This window comes from Oncorhynchus mykiss, chromosome 20, assembly GCF_013265735.2.
Source record: "Oncorhynchus mykiss isolate Arlee chromosome 20, USDA_OmykA_1.1, whole genome shotgun sequence".
NCBI lineage: Eukaryota > Metazoa > Chordata > Actinopteri > Salmoniformes > Salmonidae > Oncorhynchus > Oncorhynchus mykiss.
The window spans coordinates 8,223,904-8,247,138 of record NC_048584.1 but is presented as its reverse complement, the minus strand read 5'-3'; the positions used below and the strand labels follow the sequence as shown (position 1 = coordinate 8,247,138).

At 43.4% G+C, this 23,235-nt stretch overlaps 1 protein-coding gene across 1 annotated transcript; it reads left to right on the top strand.

Moving 5' to 3' along the window:
• The first annotated feature begins 872 nt into the window (after positions 1–872).
• On the top strand, positions 873–23,049 carry LOC110498906 (cerebellar degeneration-related protein 2-like). The gene is made up of 6 exons (XM_021575606.2): positions 873–1,403; positions 17,975–18,087; positions 18,522–18,670; positions 18,786–18,950; positions 19,292–19,499; positions 19,744–23,049. The coding sequence occupies exons 1-6, from the start codon at positions 1,163–1,165 to the stop codon at positions 20,503–20,505; spliced, it is 1,638 nt and encodes a 545-aa protein (XP_021431281.1). The 5' UTR covers positions 873–1,162; the 3' UTR covers positions 20,506–23,049.
• Positions 23,050–23,235: the final 186 nt, after the last annotated feature.

Genomic DNA, 23,235 nt, shown 5'->3' with positions numbered 1-23,235 from the left:
GTCTTTACCCTGGCCTGGGGTGACCAAGCCCTTTCACTCAATCCCTCTCACACGGATAACTAGGGAGCTAGGAGTAGCCCGTATGCGTAGATCTAGGACCAGCTCCACCTCCCCCAATACTAGGGAGAAAACCGCACAACTGACCTTAGATCAGCGTCTGGGATCTATTGACATCCTCCTTTTTTCACTAAGCGAGATGAGTTACCTGTGATCGGCTCTCGCTATCAATACTGCTGCCATAAACTCACAGAGCTAAAGCTTTCATTGGGCAGAGTGCACTGAGTAATTAGTGTTCAGAGCCTGAGAGACGGAACCACATCCAGCTGAATAGACTGTTTTGATGGTGGTTGCTTGAAGTGAAAGATTGCCCCCTAGTGGCGCTATATGTGTGACACTCAAGCGTTGCAATGAAATAGTGTCTGCTCTGCTGTGTTGCCTGGGGGGTAATTTGGGGGATGTGAATGATCTTCAATAGTGTGATTCACTGCTCCTCAATTGGCCCTCAGGCAACACAGCTACAATGGCGGCATTTCAATGCATGCATTTCATACACGTAGTGCACCGTGCATGCAAAATAGTGTCTGTGTAGGCCTACACTCACTTATGGAATCAGTGAAAAGAATTGTAATATTTGAATTTGTAAGCGTGGCTACCTCTACTGGAACACTTGGAGAAATGTGAACACCATATGGACCGTCTCTACATTGCCTAATGTTTATGTGTATTTGGCCAACATTTACATTCACCACAGCTTTGCCCCAGGAAGAGAAGGGAGAGAGACTATTGCGACATCTGCCACGTCTAGGCTACACAGCCTGTCTCTAGCGGTCTTCGTAACAGGATGGGACAGGGGTGAGGAGAGGTGGGAGTGACAGAGTGAGAGAGAGAGGGAGAGAGAGAGAGTGGGAAAACACACAAGTGTCAACAACTCAGTTTTATTTTAGACCAAACAAGTCCCCTATAAGAAACAATAATTGGGCAATTAAGACGTGATGTTTTAAAGCGGTGTTCGAGTCTCTCGTGTGTGTGTCATTGTGTTTCGTTTAAAAACGGTGAAACGACCCACTATCTTGAGAAGGTTGTTTGGCAGTGTTTTGTGGGACTGGGTGACTGCTGCCAAGAATGAACCCACGTTGTTTGTTTATCTGCTTCATCTGCCTAGATGCGGTTAACGTCACAGCTCTCTCCTCATTCTCGTGTGGCGGCAGTTGCTAATGTTATTCCAGAGGCGGGCGGGACAGTGAGTGTATGTGTGTGTCTGACTGTGGACCTGGTTTGTAACCGAGGTTCTTCTGGGCTGCAGGACAAGGCGGGTGGGAGTATCCGTGTTTCGATGCTAGGAATGGAGGAATTTGTTACCGAGGAGGAAGAGCCATGGTACGACCAGCAAGATCTCGAATCGGGTAAGTAGCGACGCATTTCTGGGGCCGCCGTTTGCAGCCAGCCGCATCCGCAATGTCAATGCACTTTTTCGTTATTGGTGAGCTCAGCTGTTCTTCTCAAACAAAGGCTTTTTTGATGACGGAAGGCTTCCAGATCAGCTTGCGATGCTACATTTGCCCGTGCATCTTGACAAATAAAAATATAAAATGCTTTCGAAATGTGTAACCGCACTTGAATCTTTTGCTACTTTCTGACAACAATACATTGAAGGGATGGATACCAAGGGCCTTTGTGACGGTGATGGTAAAAATCGTTTCCTTCTGTGGTTGTTGTCATATGGCAAGAAAAACCACATACACGATGATGGCTGGACACAGTGTTCTGTTGGTGGTCGTAAACAATGGATTACAATGTAATACAGGAACAATAAATAGAAGGCAATAGATGTCGGCTGTCATCAATGCAATTGTTCTTTGTAGGTTGCTTATGGCAAAGTCTCAAACATTGTTTGTGTGCGAAAGGCATTTATTTGCACTAACATCCATTGTCCCACAAAATGTTGTAGGCCTAATTGACATTGGCAGCATTTGCCTTTAGCCTAATGCAAATTGACAAACACTTTCGGGGACTTTAACCTCTAACCCCATTTTCTTACCTCTTCACAACATCAACATAACAACATTAATGGGATAGAGCAGGGCTTCCTATAGCACTTAACTTGGTTTATGCAGTCAATTAGGTTGCATTGATTTCCTCATTCAATCATGACATATTATGTTTTCCTTTTAGAATGTAGTGGCTTTCACAGCCAGTAGACTGTCATGTTCACGTCTCCATAATTCAATAAACAAGGAACATGTCATTTTAACCAGAAAGTGGTTGGTTGGGACAAAGAACATACATGAGGGCCAACACAGACAGGAAACATGCTTGACTTGCATATCCACTGGAATAGTGTAGATAGCTATTTTCAATCACTAGGCTATTCCCCAAAAATATTATAATATAATATATATTATTATTGCAGTAGCCTTTTCAACTACGGTCCAGGCCTTGTGCATCACCTCTGTTCCACATAAATTCTATGGGACCATACTATTTGCATAATAATAACCTACTTCGTCTGTGCCTTCATACTGTACTATATAGATTGTGTAATGCCATAATTCAGCGGAACCGCTATTAGTCTGAATTCGATTTGAATGTGGTTGGCACAATAAGCTTCATTCATTCGGGGTGGCAGGTAGCCTAGTGGTTAGAGCGTTGGGCCAGTAACAGAAAGGATGCTGGATTGAATCCCTGAGCTGACAAGGTAAAAATCTGTCATTTTGCCACTGAACAAGGCAGTTAACCCACTGTTCCACAGAAGGCCTTCGTTGTAAATAAGAATTTGTTCTCAACTGAGTTGCCTAGTTAAATAAAGGTTAAAATTACACTAAATCAAATGCATATTCAATCTCCCAAGCTGCTGATAATGTATCTGCTGAGCTGTAGCCAATCATAGCTTGTCAAAGTTCTTGACAGATTTAGGGCTATTTCATCTCTCCCCTCTTCCCTACTCTCTCTCTCCCTTCCTCACTCCATGATTCTTTTTCTGTCTGCCTTGCTCCCTGGCTCTTACCCTCCCTCTCTCTCAATCTCTTTTCCCTCGCTCCCTGCAATCCTTTCTTTTTCACTCCACGCTCATCCATAATCTCTCTATCGCTTTGTCTCTTTGTTCCAATTATTAGGATATCAGCCACAGGCTGAGAGGAGATGATGTTATGCTTTGATGCTGCTATTGATTTGACCTCATGCACACAGACACACTACACACACTATACACACACTATACGCACACACTGGCGCTGTGAGAGGAGAGGAGGCTGGAGGGGGAACTGAGTGTGAGGACACATCAGTAGACCTGAGGATAAAAATAAAGGCTGATGTGTCTTCACATTACTCAGAACGAGGGAGCGGGAGGGAAAGGAAGAGCAAAGAGTGGTAGAGAAAGAGAGACACTAGAAGATTACAGGATAACGACAGAATGAGATATGAGAGAGAAGGGAGAAAGCTAAAAAAAAAAAAGAGCACAAGGCCCATGTCTCTCCATGTATGTCCCACTCTCTGCATCCACCCTCCCGCTCTACATCTCTCTGGTGCAGCCTGTATTCTCGGTGCCCCATGGCACACAGTGTTCCTGGCCTCTCAGAGCAGTGCCAGGTGTTGTATTTTGTGTTAGCTCAGAATGCTGAGCTCACCTCTGGTAGTGATACTGTGAGGTGCCAGCAGTCTATCAGAGAGGAGGACACACTGCTGGCGTTGGATTACCCTGCAGACAGAGGCACAGGCTCCATCATCAGGGGTGCCATTTGGCCACAGGGTTTAGGCAGAATGAGATGTGGTGACAACATTAAGGTCAAAAAGAGAACTTACATGCTGAGCAAGGCAGACATTTGATGGTGCAACGAGGCTATTTGTTGTTCTATACTGTAAGGAATCAGCAAACATGATGCATCTACAATACACAGACTCAGACATTACCATGCATAGGAACACATGATCAGGGGTTCTTCAGCTGACCCCATAGGAGAACCCTTTGAATAATCATTTTTGCTTCCTGGTAGAATGCATTTGGTTCCAGTTAGAACCCTTTTGGGTTGGAACCAAAAAGGGTTCTAACTGGAACCAAAAAGTGTTGTCCTATGGCACATGTCTCAAACTCATTCCACGGAGGGCTGAGTGTCTGAGGGTTATTTGCACCTCCCTTGTACTTGATTGATGAATTAAGGTCACTAATTAGTAAAGAATTCGCCACACCTGGTTGGCTTGGTCTTAATAGAAAGGAAAAAACAAAAAACTGAAGACACTGGGCTCTGCAGACACTTTGACACCCCTGTCCTATGGAGACAACCGAAAACCCCTTTTGAAACCCTTTTACTAAGAGTGTAAGGAACCCTTAGTAAGACAGACCAAGGCTTGCTCTAGCCCAAACTCTGTGCTCAGCTGAAGCTATGTGACCAGCTGAGTCTTTAGGCCTGTTGGGACCCATTGGTTAACAGGGCTGGACTTACATCTGATGAGAGGGTTGTTATAGCATGCACCAGCTCGTATTACATGCAGCTTAATAATGCTTCAACAACCACCTCTCTGAGGCTTTAAATAGAGTTTGTTTCCTTGTTATCCTGCAGACAGAAACGTGTGTTGAATCATTTGCATACAGAATTTGAGCCTTCTGTGGTATTGACTGCAGTGAAGTCGTACGGAAGGGTTTGGTCTGCTATACGGCTTATCTGCAGAAAAGGAAAGAAGGAAGGAGAGAAGGAGGAGAAAACAAGGAGAGGCCATGTTTTCCAGATTCCTGTGAATCCTATTGGAGATATCCACCTCCAAAAACAACATTCACGACTAAAAAAGGACAGCCATATTCCAAGCAAGGCATGTTTCCTTTCACAAGTGCACTGTACTGTACACATGCGAGCACACACACATAAACGCAGGCACACACACACACTTCCCCAGCACTAAGCCCCAACTGATTTGATGACAGGGCTCAGACAGTGGCTTTGATACCCAGACAGTACAGTATGTTCGTGTGTGTGTGTGTGTGTGTGCGCACGCTTGTGCCTGCACTGTAAAAAAACACCCACAGATCTAGCGGTTTCAACAAATTTTTATTAAGTAACTGGTTCCACAGCCGTTTTAGTTTACTCAACTTTTCGGTGAAAGTATTACCTGACCAAACAAAAAATTGTTGGCCCAAACTTGGCTCCAACTTCAGAAAAACATAGGCAAAACTTCAGTCAGTTTAATGTGTTTTGCTCAACTTGTCTCATGTGATCATTCAACTAGAATGTATTATTTGTGCATCTTAACTAAAAAGTGCCGTGCAACCAGTTATTCGTACAACATTGTCTACTTACATTTTTGATAACATTGTGCATGTTCAATTATTTGTCACACCTGGGATTTGAACTCAGAACCTCTTGGTTTATGGCATTCTGAGCTTCCTGCTACACCACCATGTCTGTTTCAATTATTAGTTCATCTGATAATTCTCTCATCATTGATTTTAATTGACTTATTTAAGCAATTTTAGGTTTTTCTGAATAGTTGTCTGTTGGTTGGGCGTATTACTCTGTTTTAATGTTACTCCTTAAAATATGTTTTCTTTAGTGTACTTTTAGCGGAGCTGAGATTTAAGTGCAAAGTGTAGCAATACATGTGAAGCCAGTCATTGACACAGACATGTTGGTGTAGCAGGAAGCTTGGAATGCTGTGAACCAGGAAGTTTTGAGTTCAAATCCCAGGTGAGGACATGTTGAAAATACACAATGTGAGTCGAATGAATTGTATCTTAAAGGCACTGTGTGACTAGCTAGTTCCACAGCCCTCTTTGGGTAAGATACCCAAATAATACTTCATGAGACAATTTGAGCAAACACAGCATTTAAAGTTGACTGAATTTTTGCCTACATTTTCTCATGTTGGAGCTAAGTTTGGGTCAACTAAAAATGTCAAGTTCAGGTAACACTTTGACCGAGAAGTTGAGTAAATGAAAAAAGGTTTGTGGAAACAGTTACTTAATAATATGTAGTTGAAACAACTAGGATTGTTTTTGTTCATTGTGCCTGTGTGTGTGCCGTGTCAGTGGGTTGTGACAGGAGTTTGACCCTCCCCCTAACAACAATATAACCCTATTCAATCTGCAAAAGCATTTCCCTCTGCTATGCATGCAGCCAATGTGTGTTCCTGCTTAGGCCCTCAAGAAGACCTCCCCCAGTCAGTGTAACTGATACTGCTAAAACATGAAAAAAGAAAACCTGGAAAAACTATATCCAGGAAATACACATAATCCATTCCATTGTGACTGAGTCTGGGTGGTGATGTCATCCTTCATGCGTCAGTTGACTTCCTGGTTTCCTTGTTTGGAGACAATGGTCTGTAGAGGGTATTGATTGGGATGTTTGGTGCTGAGAAACAGTGCTTGCTCCTCTCTCTCTCTCTCTCTCCGTTAGATACCAATACCACACAGCAGTGAACCATGGTGAACGTAAACAGTGGGTCAGTGATTGGATTCTGTGGATTTTCCAGGCAGTATTTGGTTCTGAGTTCTGCTGTTTGAAATCTAGGAGATCTGGCGTACAGCGGCCAGCAGCAGAGCTTACATGTTTACATAATTCAATTTCCCCTCTTGGAATAAAGGACAAGAGGATTTATGAGAGTAATGCTATCCAGGGCCCAGTTTCTCAAAACATTTCATCCAGAGCAAACTGATCCCGTGTTGTGTTAAATTCTGCTACCCCTTTAGATGTGGTGCATCCTTGTTTGTGGAAGCAGAAAACTGAAACAAATCTCCAACATACCACATGTTACAGCAAATACAATAGTTTTACATTATCCTATGACATTCGGGCGGAATATTGTCTTTATACACTGAGTGTACAAAACATTAGGAACACTTGCTCTTTCCATGACCAGGTGAATCCAGGTGAAAGCTATGATCCCTTATTTATGTCACCTGTTAAATCCACTTCAATCAGTGTAGATGAAGGGGAGGAGACAGGTTAAAGAAGGATTTTTAAGCCTTGGGACAATTGAGACATGGACTGTGCATGTGTGCCATTCAGAGGGTCAATGGGAAAGACAAAATATTTAAGTGTCTTTGAACGGGATATGGTAGTAGGTGTCAAGTGAACTGGTTTGAGTGTGTCAAGAACTGCAACGCTTCTGGGGTTTTCATGCTCAATAGTTTCCCGTGTGTTTCAAGAATGGTCCACCACCCAGAGGACATCCAGACAATTTGGCACAACTGTTGGAAGCATTGGAGTCTAAATGGGCCAGCATCCCTGTGGAACGCTTTCGACACCTTGTAATCCTTGCCCCCGATGAATTGAGGCTGTTTTTAGGGCAAAAGGGTGTGCAACTCAAATTAAGAAGGTGTTCCTAATGTTTTGTACACTCAGTGTATGTCTTTCTAAAATGGCTTATTATGTTCTATAATGTTCCCGTAGCCACATTTTAACAAGCCCTATTCTATTCGACACTCTTATTTTTTCAGACTGCCTTATTCTAACCAAGCAGTGGGACAGCACTGAAGCCACATAACTAGAGATTCTATTTCTATGATTGAAGCAGCCTCCTCATTAATTTAAAAAGTAAATGAATGCAGGGGGTAGATCAGCTTTAATATTGCAGATAGATTGTAGCTTCCATCAATGTAATTATCTGCATCATTTCCAATCCCCCATATTTATTTTTGTAAATATATATATTTATATACAGTGCCTTCGGAAAGTATTTAGACCCCTTGACTCTAACCCTTACAGCATTATTCTAAAATTTATTAAATTGTTTTTTTCCCCTCATCAATCTACACACAATACCCCATAATGACAAAGCAAAAACTGGTTTTTAGACATTGAAATATCACATTTACATAAGTATTCAGACGCTATACTCAGTACTTTGTTGAAGCACCTTTGGCAGCGATTACAGCCTCATGTCTTCTTTGGTGTGACGTTACAAGCTTGGCACACCTGTATTTGGGGAGTTTCTCTCATTCTTTGCAGATCCTCTCAAGCTCTGTCAGGTTGAATGAGGAGCGTTGCTGCACAGCTATTTGCAGGTCTCTCCAGAGATGATCGATCGGATTCAAGTCTGGACTCATGTTGGGCCACTCAAGGACATTCAGAGATTCATCCCGAAGCCACTCCTGCGTTGTCTTGGCTGTATGCTTAGGGTCGTTGTCCTGTTAGAAGGTGAACCTTGGACCCAGTCTGGGGTTTCCAAATTCACTTTATGTATATATACACATACATACATACCCACACATTTATAAATATACAGTGCCTTGCGAAAGTATTCGGCCCCCTTGAACTTTGCGACCTTTTGCCACATTTCAGGCTTCAAACATAAAGATATAAAACTTTTGTGAAGAATCAACAACAAGTGGGACACAATCATGAAGTGGAACGACATTTATTGGATATTTCAAACTTTTTTAACAAATCAAAAACTGAAAAATTGGGCGTGCAAAATTATTCAGCCCCTTTACTTTCAATGCAGCAAACTGTCTCCAGAAGTTCAGTGAGGATCTCTGAATGATCCAATGTTGACCTAAATGACTACTGATGATAAATACAATCCACCTGTGTGTAATCAAGTCTCCGTATAAATGCACCTGCACTGTGATAGTCTCAGAGGTCCGTTAAAAGCGCAGAGAGCATCATGAAGAACAAGGAACACACCAGGCAGGTCCGAGATACTGTTGTGAAGAAGTTTAAAGCCGGATTTGGATACAAAAAGATTTCCCAAGCTTTAAACATCCCAAGGAGCACTGTGCAAGCGATAATATTGAAATGGAAGGAGTATCAGACCACTGCAAATCTACCAAGACCTGGCCGCCCCTCTAAACTTTCAGCTCATACAAGGAGAAGACTGATCAGAGATGCAGCCAAGAGGCCCATGATCACTCTGGATGAACTGCAGAGATCTACAGCTGAGGTGGGAGACTCTGTCCATAGGACAACAATCAGTTGTATATTGCACAAATCTGGCCTTTATGGAAGAGTGGCAAGAAGAAAGCCATTTCTTAAAGATAACCATAAAAAGTGTTGTTTAAAGTTTGCCACAAGCCACCTGGGAGACACACCAAACATGTGGAAGAAGGTGCTCTGGTCAGATGAAACCAAAATTGAACTTTTTGGCAACAATGCAAAACGTTATGTTTGGCGTAAAAGCAACACAGCTGAACACACCATCCCCACTGTCAAACATGGTGGTGGCAGCATCATGGTTTGGGCCTGCTTTTCTTCAGCAGGGACAGGGAAGAAGGTTAAAATTGATGGGACGATGGATGGAGCCAAATACAGGACCATTCTGGAAGAAAACCTGATGGAGTCTGCAAAAGACCTGAGACTGGGACGGAGATTTGTCTTCCAACAAGACAATGATCCAAAACATAAAGCAAAATCTACAATGGAATGGTTCAAAAATAAACATATCCAGGTGTTAGAATGGCCAAGTCAAAGTCCAGACCTGAATCCAATCGAGAATCTGTGGAAAGAACTGAAAACTGCTGTTCACAAATGCTCTCCATCCAACCTCACTGAGCTCGAGCTGTTTTGCAAGGAGGAATGGGAAAAAATGTCAGTCTCTTGATGTGCAAAACTGATAGAGACATACCCCAAGCGACTTACAGCTGTAATCGCAGCAAAAGGTGGCGCTACAAAGTATTAACTTAAGGGGGCTGAATAATTTTGCACGCCCAATTTTTCAGTTTTTGATTTGTTAAAAAAGTTTGAAATATCCAATAAATGTCGTTCCACTTCATGATTGTGTCCCACTTGTTGTTGATTCTTCACAAAAAATACAGTTTTATATCTTTATGTTTGAAGCCTGAAATGTGGCAAAAGGTCGCAAAGTTCAAGGGGGCCGAATACTTTCGCAAGGCACTGTACATACATATACACAAACATATAAATATTGTTAGCGAGTTTTACCCTTTGAGGAGTGACTTAGTGTTCTCTTCCTGGATGCTACCATTCAGAATGGATTGAATAGACCATAGATTTTATATTGGAATGGTAATTAGCAGTCATGAAATAAAAACAGGTTAAGTCATGTTTAACAAAGGATTGAATATGATGTCCATAGTCCTCAAAGTGTTAAAGCCCATTCCGTGGTACCTGTGTAGTAGCAAAGGCCCCACAGGAGTTCATTTAGCTGGGAGTGCAGCAGGCAGGTCTGTGTATTACACCATGCTGAGGGGCAGCTGGCAGCAGCCTGCTTTTCTCCTCATTAGTTTAATTGAGGCAAGACAGGACAAGACAGGGCAACAAGAGAGAGGAAACAGCATGGTTGAAAAGCAAGCGCTGGAACAAAATGATGTGTGTGCAACATGCTTCAGTGACACATCCAATGTCTGCATTTACTGACTGAAGAAGCAGTTCAAATTCAGTCCACTTTGTTTATCAATGATCTTTACCAACAAGCACATTCGGAGCCTCTGGGACGTTTCTGGACGTGTTTGTGACATCACATAATTCACTTAGAACTCTGCATTCACGTGAGAGATTGTGTTTTTGATGTGTTTTTAGGTCTGTTACCTTCGAGTGCGGTGCCAGTGGAGGTGCATGTTTGTTTTGTAAATCCGTAGAAAATGTGACGAGTATTCCAAAATGTTTGTACAATCCATCGTCATCAGAGCCTTAATCCGTTAGAAGAGCAGGAAAGTATGCAGTGCGACAAAAAAATAAAACTATAAAAAACAAGAATTTCTAACATTTTACCACATTACTCTGCAGTGGCTGCCTGGAAGCGCCACTCCCTATTAAATGGGTTGGTTGCAATTGATATGATATCATACAAATTAGAGGTCGACCGAATCGGAATGGCCGAATAATTAAGGAAATCGGAAATCGGTATTTTTGGACACCGATTTGGCAGATTATTATTTTTTTTTTTACACCATTATTTAATCTTTATTTAACTAGGCAAGTCAGTTAAGAAAACATTCTTATTTTCAATGACAGCCTAGGAACGGTGGGTTAACTGCCTTGTTCAGGGGCAGAACGACAGATTTTTACCTTGTTAGCTAGGGGATTCAATCTTGCAGTTAACTAGTCCAACGCTCTATCAAATCAAATGAAATCAAATGTATTTATATACCCTTCGTACATCAGCTGATATCTCAAAGTGCTGTACAGAAATCACGTGCTTCACGAGGAGCCTGCCTGTTACGTGAATGCAGTAAGCCAAGGTAAGTTGCTAGCAAGCATTAAACTTAACTCATAAAAAACAATCAATCATAATCACTAGTTAACTACACATGGTTAGATGATATTAGTAGTTTATCTAGCGTGTCCTGCGTTGCATATAATCGATGCAGTGCGTATTCGCGAAAAAGGACTATCGTTGCGCCAATATGTACCTAACCATGAACATCAATGCCTTACTTAAAATCAATACGCGGGGCCTCCCGGGTGGCGCAGTGGTTAAGGGCGCTGTACTGCAGCGCCAGCTGTGCCATCAGAGTCCCTGGGTTCGCGCCCAGGCTCTGTCGTAACCAGCCGCGACCGGGAGGTCCGTGGGGCGACGCACAATTGGCCTAGCATCGCCCGGGTTAGGGAGGGCTTGGTCGGTAGGGGTGTCCTTGTCTCATCGCGCACCAGCGACTCCTGTGGCGGGCTGGGCACAGTGTGCGCTAACCAAGGTGGCCAGGTGCACGGTATTTCCTCCGGCGCATTGGTGCGGCTGGCTTCCGGGTTGGATGTGTTAAGAAGCAGTGCGGCTTGGTTGGGTTGTGTATCGGAGGACGCATGACTTTCAACCTTCGTCTCTCCCGAGCCCGTACGGGAGTTGTAGCGATCAGACAAGATAGTAGCTACTACAACAATTGGATCCACGAAATTGGGGAGAAAAAGGGGTAAAATTCAAAAAAAAAATCAATACGCAAGTATATATTTTTAAACCTGCATATTTAGCTAAAATAAATCCAGGTTAGCAGGCAATATTAACCAGGTGAAATTGTGTCACTTCTCTTGCGTTCATTGCACGCAGAGTCAGGGTATATGCAACAGTTTGGGCCGCCTAATTTGCCAGAATTTTACGTAATTATGACATAACATTGTGCAATGTAACAGGAATATTTAGACTTATTGATGCCACCCGTTAGATAAAATACGGAACGGTTCCGTATTTTACTGAAAGAATAAACATCTTGTTTTCGAGATGATAGTTTCTGGATTTGACAATATTAATGACCTAAGGCTCGTATTTCTGTGTGTTATTATGTTATAATTAAGTCTATGATTTGATAGAGCAGTCTGACTGAGCGATGGTAGGCAGCAGCAGGCTCATAAGCATTAATTCAAACAGCACTTTCGTGCGTTTTGCCAGCAGCTCTTTGCAATGCTTCAAGCGTTGTGCTGTTTATGACTTCAAGCCAATCAACTCCTGAGATTAGGCTGGTGTAACCGATGTGAAATGGCTAGCTAGTTAGCGGAGTGCGCGCTAATAGCATTTCAAACGTCACTCTCTCTGAGACTTGGAGTGGTTGTTCCCCTTGCTCTGCATAGGTAACGCTGCTTCGAGGGTGGCTGTTGTCGATGTGTTCTTGGTTCGAGACCAGGTAGGGTTGAGGAGAGGGACGGAAGCTATACTGTTACACTGGCAATACTATAAGAACATCCAATAGTCAAAGGTATATGAAATACAAATGGTATAGAGAGAAATAGTCCTATAATTCCTATAATAACTACAACCTAAAATGTCTTACCTGGGAATATTGAAGACTCATGTTAAAAGGAACCACCAGCTTTCATATGTTCTCATGTTCTGAGCAAGGAACTTAAACGTTAGCTTTCTTACATGGCACATATTGCACTTTTACTTTCTTCTCCAACACTTTGTTTTTGCATTATTTACACCAAATTGAACATGTTTCATTATTTATTTGAGGCTAAATTGATTTGATTGATGTATTATATTAAGTTAAAATAAGTGTTCATTCAGTATTGTTGTAATTGTCATTATTACCAAAAAAATAAAAAAAATCGGCCGATTAATCGGTATCGGCTTTTTTTTGACCTCCAACATTCGGTATCAGTATCGGCGTTGAAAAATCATAATCGGTCAACCTCTAATACAAATGTTGCAATTTGTGTGATATGCTAAAAATCCAATTCGTGCATTATGTTGCGAATTTGTTGTGTTTAAGATCATGCCTGTTCTTTCTGTTTCTGGACGCTTTTAAAAACAATAAACATACAGTATATCATCTCATGGAAGGTTAGATTAGTAGAATGAACGTTTGTTATCGATCGACTGGAGTATTGATCAGTAATCACAGCGTGCATCATTCTCCTCAACCTTGTTGTCAGCTCAGCTCAGTCTCTCCATGGAGAGTGATTATATTCCCATCGAGCTGTTGTGTGTTTTCCATCTCAGATATGGCCACAGGTCCCAAAACACATCTCGCTGCTGAGTCAGACATGAAAATATAGACAATGTATCCTGCTGACTCACTCTGAAATCAGAATGCAGTGCAGCCCAATCCTGTTTGGCTGGGCCCCCAATGGCCCCACATCACTTTCAATATCTCTCATTTCGTTTTTTCCCCCCCGCAACAGTTTTTTACTCCGCAACAGACTAACTATACTGATCAAAAATATAAACGGAACACGCAACAGTTTCAAATATTTTACTGAGTTACAGTTCATATAAAGAAATCAGTCAATTGAAATACATTCGTTTGGCCCTAGGCTATGGATTCCACATGACTGGGAATACAGATATGCATTTGTTAGTCACGGATACCTTAAAGAAAAGTTAGGGGTGTGGATCAGAAAACCAGTGGAATCCACATGACTGGTTTGTGACCACCATTTGCAACCACCATTTGCTTCATACAGCAACACATCTCCTTCGCATAGAGTTGATCAGGCTGTTGATTGTGCCCTGTGGAATGTTGTCCCACTCCTCTTCATTGGCTGTGCTAAGTTGCTGGATCTTGGGGTGACCCGGAACACGCTGTCGTACACGTTGATCCAGAGAATCACAAACATGCTCAACGGGTGACATGTCTGGTGAGTCAGCTTCCAGGAATTGTGTACAGATCCTTGTGACATGGGGCTTTGCATTATCATGCTGAAACATGAGCTGATGGCGGCAGATGAATGGCACGACAATGGGGCCTCAGGATCTCGTCACGATATCTCTGTGCAGTCAAATTGCCATCAATAAAATGCAATTGTGTTCGTTGTCCGTAGCTTATGCCTGCCCATACCATAACCCAACTCCCACCATGGGGCACTCTGTTCACAACATTGACATCAGCAAACCGCTGGCTCACACGACGACATACACACTACGCTGTATGCCATCTACCCAGTACAGTTTAAATCAGGATTTATCCAGGAAGAACACACTTCTCCAGCGTACTAGTGGCCATCAAAGGTGAGCAGTTGCCCACTGAAGTCGGTTACGACGCCGAACTACAGTCAGGTCAAGACCCTGGTAAGGACGATGAGCACGCAAATGAGCTTCCCTGAGAGGTTTCTGACAGTTTGTGCAGAAATTCTTCGGATGTTCAAACCCACAGTTTCATCAGCTGTCCGGGTGGCTGGTCTCAGGTAATCCCCCAGGTGAAGAACCCAGATGTGGCGGTCCTGGGCTGGCGTGGTTCCACGTGGTCTGCCGTTGTGAGGCCAGTTGGACGTACTGCCAAATTCTCTAAAACAAAATTATGGTTAAAAATATATATATTTCTTTATATACAGGTTTTCATCTATTTTTACTATGTTCTACATTGTAGAATAATAGTGAAGACATCAAAACTATGAAATATCACATATGGAATCATGTAGTAACCAAAAAAGTGTTAAAGAAATAAAAATATATTTTATATTTGGGATTCTTTAAAGTAGCCACCCGTTGCCTTGATGACAGCTTTGCACACTCTTGGCATTCTCTCAACCATTTCAGTTAACAGGTCTGCCTTGTAAAAAGTTAATTTGTGGAATTTCCTTTCCTTCTTAATGCATTTGAGCCTATCAGTTATTTTATGACAACGTAGGTGTAACGGAATTCTTCGTCCTCCTCTGACGAGGAGTAAGAAATGTTGGACCAATGCGCAGCGTGGTATGTGTTCATGATGTTTATTGACTGAACACTGAAAATAAAAAATAATAATGTGAAAGAAACGAAAACCGAAACAGTCCTGAAAGGTGCAGAAAACACTAGACAGAAAATAATCACCCACAAAACACAGGTGGGAAAAATGCTACCTACAGTGCCTTGCGAAAGTATTCGGCCCCCTTGAACTTTGCGACCTTTTGCCACATTTCAGGCTTCAAACATAAAGATATAAAACTGTCTTTTTTTGTGAAGAATCAACAACAAGTGGGACACAATCATGAAGTGGAACGACATTTATTGGATATTTCAAACTTTTTTAACAAATCAAAAACTGAAAAATTGGGTGTGCAAAATTATTCAGCCCCTTTACTTTCTGTGCAGCAAACTCTCTCCAGAAGTTCAGTGAGGATCTCTGAATGATCCAATGTTGACCTAAATGACTAATGATGATAAATACAATCCACCTGTGTTTAATCAAGTCTCCGTATAAATGCACCTGCACTGTGATAGTCTCAGAGGTCCGTCAAAAGCGCAGAGAGCATCATGAAGAACAAGGAACACACCAGGCAGGTCCGAGATACTGTTGTGAAGAAGTTTAAAGCCGGATTTGGATACAAAAAGATTTCCCAAGCTTTAAACATCCCAAGGAGCACTGTGCAAGCGATAATATTGAAATGGAAGGAGTATCAGACCACTGCAAATCTACCAAGACCTGGCCGTCCCTCTAAACTTTCAGCTCATACAAGGAGAAGACTGATCAGAGATGCAGCCAAGAGGCCCATGATCACTCTGGATGAACTGCAGAGATCTACAGCTGAGGTGGGAGACTCTGTCCATAGGACAACAATCAGTCGTATATTGCACAAATCTGGCCTTTATGGAAGAGTGGCAAGAAGAAAGCCATTTCTTAAAGATATCCATAAAAAGTGTTGTTTAAAGTTTGCCACAAGCCACCTGGGAGACACACCAAACATGTGGAAGAAGGTGCTCTGGTCAGATGAAACCAAAATGGAACTTTTTGGCAACAATGCAAAACGTTATGTTTGGCGTAAAAGCAACACAGCTGAACACACCATCCCCACTGTCAAACATGGTGGTGGCAGCATCATGGTTTGGGCCTGCTTTTCTTCAGCAGGGACAGGGAAGATGGTTAAAATTGATGGGAAGATGGATGGAGCCAAATACAGGACCATTCTGGAAGAAAACCTGATGGAGTCTGCAAAAGACCTGAGACTGGGATGGAGATTTTGTCTTCCAACAAGACAATGATCCAAAACATAAAGCAAAATCTACAATGGAATGGTTCAAAAATAAACATATCCAGGTGTTAGAATGGCCAAGTCAAAGTCCAGACCTGAATCCAATCGAGAATCTGTGGAAAGAACTGAAAACTGCTGTTCACAAATGCTCTCCATCCAACCTCACTGAGCTCGAGCTGTTTTGCAAGGAGGAATGGGAAAAAATGTCAGTCTCTCGATGTGCAAAACTGATAGAGACATGACGAATGATGATGATGGACTGTCATTTCTCTTTGCTTATTTGAGCTGTTCTTTCCATAATATGGACTTGGTCTTACACCAAATAGGGCTATCTTCTGTACACCCCACCTACCTTGTCACAACAGAACTGATTGGCTCAAACGCATTAAGAAGGAAAGAAATTCCATAAATTAACTTTTAACAAGGCACACCTTTTAATTGAAATGCATTCCTGAATGCAAACCCTCGTACTGGCTTTCTTCAAAGAAATGAATATGACATTTTCTGGCAACATTGCTGGTGGCCATTCCTGCCGTCAGCATGCCAATTGCATGGCCCCTCAAAACTTGTGGCATTGTGTACATTTTAGAGTGCCCTTTTATTGTCCCCAGCACAATGTGCACCTGTGTAACGATCATGCTGTTTAATCAGCTTATTGATATGCCACACCTGTCAGGTGGATACATTATCTTGGCAAAGGAGAAATACTCACTAACAGGGATATAAAACATTTGAGAGAAATGAGCTTTTTGTGCTTATGGAAAATGTTATTTCAGCTCATGAATCATGGGACCAACACTTTACATGTTGCATTTCTATTTTTGTTCAGAGTATGATTTCCATAAAATGAGAGAGAGTAGGATTCTCTGTCTAGACTGAATGTCAATGCCAGTTATTGTTACACTACTAGAACAGTGGTTAACAACTCTGTTCCAGGGTGTACGCGACTAGACGTTTCCATTTGAGCCCACACTCAATTTCATATCGTGTCACTTTCTACACATTCGCACCTCCTCCACCCCACTGCAGAGAGACTGCAGAACCTCTTTCTGTCATATAGTTTCTATGGAGCGGTGGTGTATTGTCTTTTGAACTTGGCACACATATCAGTGACGTTCACTGACAGAGATACAAGGGTAAAAATAGAGGAAATAAATCTTTAGAGAGAGACATGGTGCCTAGATGGGCTCTTTTAATTTGTATCATTCTCTCTCCTGAATACGCCCTTTCTCTCTCTCTCTCTCTCTCTCAGTCCCTCTTTCTTTGTCTCCCTCTCTTCTATCTAGGTCCAGGATGATCTTGTTTATCTCTGTGTGTCTCAGGAGGAATGTTTTGATGTTTGATTGTCCTGCTTGCAGCTGTTCTTAAAACCCTGCTGAAAATGGCTCGGTGCATCATCATGATCGTAGATTAAAACCTGTTACCGTAGGAACTATGTGTTCTGCTGTGGCTGTCATGCGGACCAGTGCAGACTGAAATTCTATATTTTGTATCTTCACTGACATCACTCATAGATTTGGTTCCATCTGACTAGCAAAGAGAAACCTCTTCCTAATGCTGTCTTATTTAGATAATTTGTTACAGCTGAGCTCTCAAAACAAACCATCTCTCCCCCTCGCTCCCTCCAATCTATCTCCCTCTCCATCTCCCATGGCCCTCTCCATCACTCATCTCTGTCTCCCCTCCCTCCCTCCCTCCCCCTCTCTCTCTAGACCTCCACTTGGCGGCAGAGCTGGGGAAGACTCTGTTAGAGAGGAACAAGGAGCTGGAGGATTCTCTACAGCAGATATACATCACCAATGAGGAGCAGGTGCAGGAGATCGAGGTAAGACGAGGGCCAAGTGTCAACAGCTCCATGGATGCATCTCAATAGACCAAACTCTAATGTAACCCCAACTCCATAAGTAAGGTGTAGATTGGATAACAACCAACCTGTCCCTCTGACTGAGCAGAGTCAGGTGATGTAGGAAGTTGGCTCTGCTGGCTGATCTCAATATAGCAGTACATCACCCCATTGAAATGGTTCACCGTTCACAACCAAGGGGTTTTAGAGTTAACAGAGTACCATAGGCAGCAGAGTGGATAGAAGTGTCCCCCTTAACCAGTGATACTATGGTCAGAAAGTATCCATCCCCCTAATGGCTCCGGTTAGGATTGGGTAGGGGACCATGACCCCAAAATGTTCCTCTGTTTATGATCATGTGTGTAGGTATATGTGTGTACAGGATATAAACATCCAGTATGTGTGTCTCTGTGCAGTACCTGGTTAAGCAGCTTGAGGTGCTGAGGGAAATGAATGAGCAGCATGCTAAGGTGTACGAGCAGCTAGACGGGACAGCCAGAGAACTGGAGCTCACCAACCATAAACTGGTTCTGGACAGCAAGGCCTCGCAGCACAAGATAGAGAGGTCAGTGTCACACACACACACACACACACACACACACACACACACACACACACACACACACACACACACACACACACACACTAACCCCCCTTTCTCTCTTCCCTGGCTCTCGCAGGTTGACAGGGACCATCGAGACCCTACAGACTCAGGTGGAGTCTCTCTCTGGGCAGGTGGAACAGCTCCACTCCCTGGAGCAGCTTAGGGTCCGGAGGGAGAAGAGGGAGCGACGCAAGACCATCGCCTCCTTCCCTTGCCTTAGGGAACTCTGCACCGCACCAAAGTGAGGGCTAATAGCCTCCTACCGCTCCCTTTGTTCAGTAGCCTACTCAACAATGTTTATTTAGCTAAGCAATCACACTCAAATCTGTGTTTACTGGCTCTCAAGGTCCCCAGACTATGTTAGAGGAGCTTTGTAGGTGGATGCTTGACTCTCTATCTGGCAGGTACAAGTAGGTTAGCTCATATTGTGTGTATCTGTGTGTCTCTATCTCTGTCTGTCTGTCTGTCTGTCTGTCTGTCTGTCTGTCTGTCTGTCTGTCTGTCTGTCTGTCTGTCTGTCTGTCTGTCTGTCTGTCTGTCTGTCTGTCTGTCTGTCTGTCTGTCTGTCTGTCTGTCTGTCAGGTATGAGGATGGGTTCGTGGTGGGCCGCTCAGACAGCTTTACCTCAGAGGCTAAACGGCAGCCAGCAGAGGAGGAGAACGAGCGTCTGAGAGAGGCGGTGTCGGCGCTGCGCTCGGCCGTGAGGGCGGAGCGGGGTCGCAGGGAGGGGGCGGAGAGAGAGTGTCACGTCCTCCTGGGGGAATTCTCCCGTCTGGAGACACGCGTGCAGGTCAGAATCATTCCTATTTTCACTCCATTTAATATTCCAAAATGAGTGCCTCAAGTTTTTTTTATGGTTTCATGTTCGACTACGTTTGTTGAATCCAACTAATGTTTTTTTTTCATATTTTTCCTGATTCAAATATAGCAGAGCTACCTTATTTTCCCTCTTTTCTGGGAGAATACAAATATTGATTGGTTTATTGACTGACTGACTGACTGACTGATTGACTCGTTGACTTATTGATTGACAGGGTGCGGAGAGCTGCCAGGTACGGATCCATGAACTAGAGTCAGAGCTCCAGGAACTCCAGCAGCTCCGACGGGCGAGGACCCTCCTCCTTTGCAGCGAGGACGACGGCGTGGGCTTCACCCAGACCCTCCTCAACAACACCCCTGAAACAGACACCATGGAGGGGGAGGGAGGAGAAGTGGGTGGAGGGATCAGGGATGAGGGCGAGGGGGGAGGAGGCTTAAGCGGAGAGTCGTTACCTGCCTCCAGCCCCGTCAGGAAGAGCTGCAGCGACACAGCGCTGAACGCCATCGTGGCCAGGGACGCATCCGGGAGGAGAAGAGGGAGCTACGCGATCCATGCCAACAGCGTCCGTAAGAGAGGGATGTCCATCCTGAGGGAGGTGGACGAGCAGTACCACGCTCTGCTGGAGAAGTATGAGGAGCTGTTAGGGAAGTGCCGGCGTCACGAGGAGTCCCTGTGTCACACAGGGGTGCAGACCTCGCGCCCCGTCTCCAGGGACCCCTCCATGAAGGATTGCGCCATGGGCTCCACCCCTGCACCCCCACCCACCCCCACCGAGTCCCCCTCCACCCCCGAGGCCATGGAGAGCATCAGTAAGCAGGTGGAGGCAGTGGATAAGCGGCTGGGCCAGAACACGCCAGAGTATAAGGCTCTGTTCAAGGAGATCTTCTCCCGTATTCAGAAGACCAAGACAGAAATCAAAACTACCAAAGCCACCAAAGCCCCTAAAGCCAGCAAATCTGGCAAGTCCAGTAAATAAGAATGATAGTGGACTGGCTTGGTAGCATAATGCTTCTTTCATGCTTAAAGCGCTTCAGATTGTAAGGGGGCAACATGCCTCATACACTACCGATGTGTAGCACTTGTGAGTAGGCTTCTGTATGGGTATGGTCTCCTGTCTGCTTCTGTTACTAAGTACCAATCGACCAATATGCTACTAAAACCAATCTACTGCTAATGCTATCCGCTATTAGCACCTGCCTACCTTTTCCCTTGAGATGGAACACATTCTTTCAGCTCTCTTTTGCTAGCTAACTCACAGGGAGGATACCTGTCACCCACAACCCGTTGGACATGAAACATGGATAGAATAGGTGCACTAAACCCCCAATGCTTCACAGTAAAAACGGTACTGTTGATTCTCCACCTCAACAATGACCTCTGAGTTCTCCAAACGTTGGATTGTACTGAAACAAAAAAGTTAAGTTGGACAAATAACAAGTCAACTCAAGGTTCTACCTTCAGACCCTGCTGTGCTCCCCCCCCCAGCCTACATCGCCTACTGTCCGCCTGAACAATGGACTTAAGATGCCAACAAAAGCGAAACAGAAAATGTATGACTTTCTGCCCAGAGGACATTGCGACCTTGTCTTGCACTGCGCTGTGACTGTATACTCGTGACCTTAGTACTGTATTTTATACTCTAGAGGTGCTTACCTTCCAGGTCCGGAGAGACATAAGCAATTAGTGTCTTGTCAGAATGTCACAGGGTTGGAACCGGGTTCGAGGTACACATGGACTCTTGGGGCAATCCTGAAAAAAGACCCATGTTCATTATTTCTGTTTGTGGGGGTGTCAAGATTTGTTCTAGCAGTGCCCAGAGACTCCTGTAACCCTGGAATTGAATGGTAGTTGGCTGGGTATGTCCACTAGCCTAGCGCTAGCTATAGCTGCAGTCTGTGTACTGACAAGATGCAACAGACAATCCAAACAGATGGTTGTCTTTTCTGTTTGCTGGGGCATTATCAACACTCTCGCTATATTAGGTAAAGGTACAACTGACGCATGGTCAAGTCAAATGTGATGTTTTAAACTGTCAATATTTCGGGGTCTCGTTCCATTTATGCCGTTTTTTTGATTGTCGGGTTGATGATTTTCACCCTCCCCTACAAACAAAATGTGGTGGGAAGGAACGATGGGATTGTATTGCAAATTGTAACGTTAAGCCTAAGACACATTTTTACGTTAAGCCTGTTTAGACAAAGTTGCTTTAGACAGGAAGTGATGGATAATTATATAGCCTAACCACCACCAGTATTACTAACCATTAAACCTGGTCTGTTAACACTAACCCAGCTCACTAACTAAACACTAACACTACTGCTGCTGCATTGCACCTTACAGCATACAGTAGGAGCAATGCCCCTGTCTTGGCTAGCAACACTCCAACCACCTTTCCTTATTATCATGAATGTTATAGTGGTTGCATTACTTTGAATCATGTACTCACATTGTAATGCCATAACATATGGGGAGGAGAAAATGTACTCAGCAATGCACCTGCAGTATACAGGAAACAGTATGTATTTCTTAGAGCTAACTAACTCAAGGTCTTAAACTCAACGGAAGCTTCAAACCTATTTTAGCAGCCACAGCATTTGGCGAGAGATCAATGCTGGTGTGGCGTTGTAAAAGTAAAGCTGTCGAGTGGAACAAAATGAGGAAAGAAAAGAGAAGTCAACAGAATCATTTGAAGCAGAAACGTCTTCTTGTTTGCTCCACAGTGTTATAATGGGTTGAATGTGCCAGTTCCAAGCGGAGTTTTATTTTCCTCTCAGGGTCAATCAAGTGTTACTGAGTGAAGAAAAAGGGTATGATGTCTTGTGGAGGCTTACTGTCAGTCTGTCATAGCAATGTTCACTCCTGGTCCTGCAGGGCCGCAGTATGTGCAGGCTTTTTCCCCAGCCCAGCATTCAGCTGTACTGCTGGGCTGTAACAAAAGCCTGCACTCCCTGTAGCTCTTCAGGGCAAGAAGATAAGGACACTGTATCATAGTAATGGTAACAGAAAAGGTTCCGATATATTCTAAGAGGGAACAATGCCAAAATGGAACCATTTGACTGTCCTTTGATGGCTCCTTGGCTTTCTCTGTACTGTAATGTTTTACAGATTGCACTTTGAAAAAAAAAAAAATGTTTCTGCCTCCTCATTTCTTGCGTATTTATACATGGATATTTACTGCCTATTACATGTGTATTCATTCCATTCTTGTGTGTGTCTGTGAGCATTGATTCAACACTTATCTGCTATGGTGCCTACATGTGATTGTATTATTGATATACTGTATCTTTAGAATGAAAATCATACTTGGTTTTTATTTAGCTATCTACTCAACCTTTGTCATTCAGATGAGCATATTATTAGTTTTATTAGCTTATTAGTTAGCCTTTGGCACCATAGGTTTGCCATTGTAGCAAGCCATGTTAACTCTCTCTCATTGAACTACGAACCATTCTTGTCGCATTCTGTATCATTGACTAACTTGTCTGCTCTGTGCAATTAAAGCATTGGAATTTAAATATGACTCTTTGTGGCTGGTATTGTTATATTACGGTGGTAGGACTATAAAATGTATACTAAATGTTAATTCATTGATTCACGTCAATTGCCTGGTGGAATTATTAATGCAGGTGCACGCACACACGGTCAAGTCAGTCCGATTTTAATTTACCCGCTCCGACGATCCCCGAGCCTTCCACCAATTGGCGCT

Coding starts and splice junctions, on each gene's coding strand:
- LOC110498906 (XM_021575606.2), top strand. CDS start 1,163: ATGCGGTTAACGTCACAGCTCTCTCCTCATTCTCGTGTGGCGGCAGTT. Junction 18,671..18,785: donor TCGCAGCACAAGATAGAGAG/GTCAGTGTCACA, acceptor TGGCTCTCGCAG/GTTGACAGGGACCATCGAGA. Junction 19,500..19,743: donor GTCTGGAGACACGCGTGCAG/GTCAGAATCATT, acceptor ATTGATTGACAG/GGTGCGGAGAGCTGCCAGGT.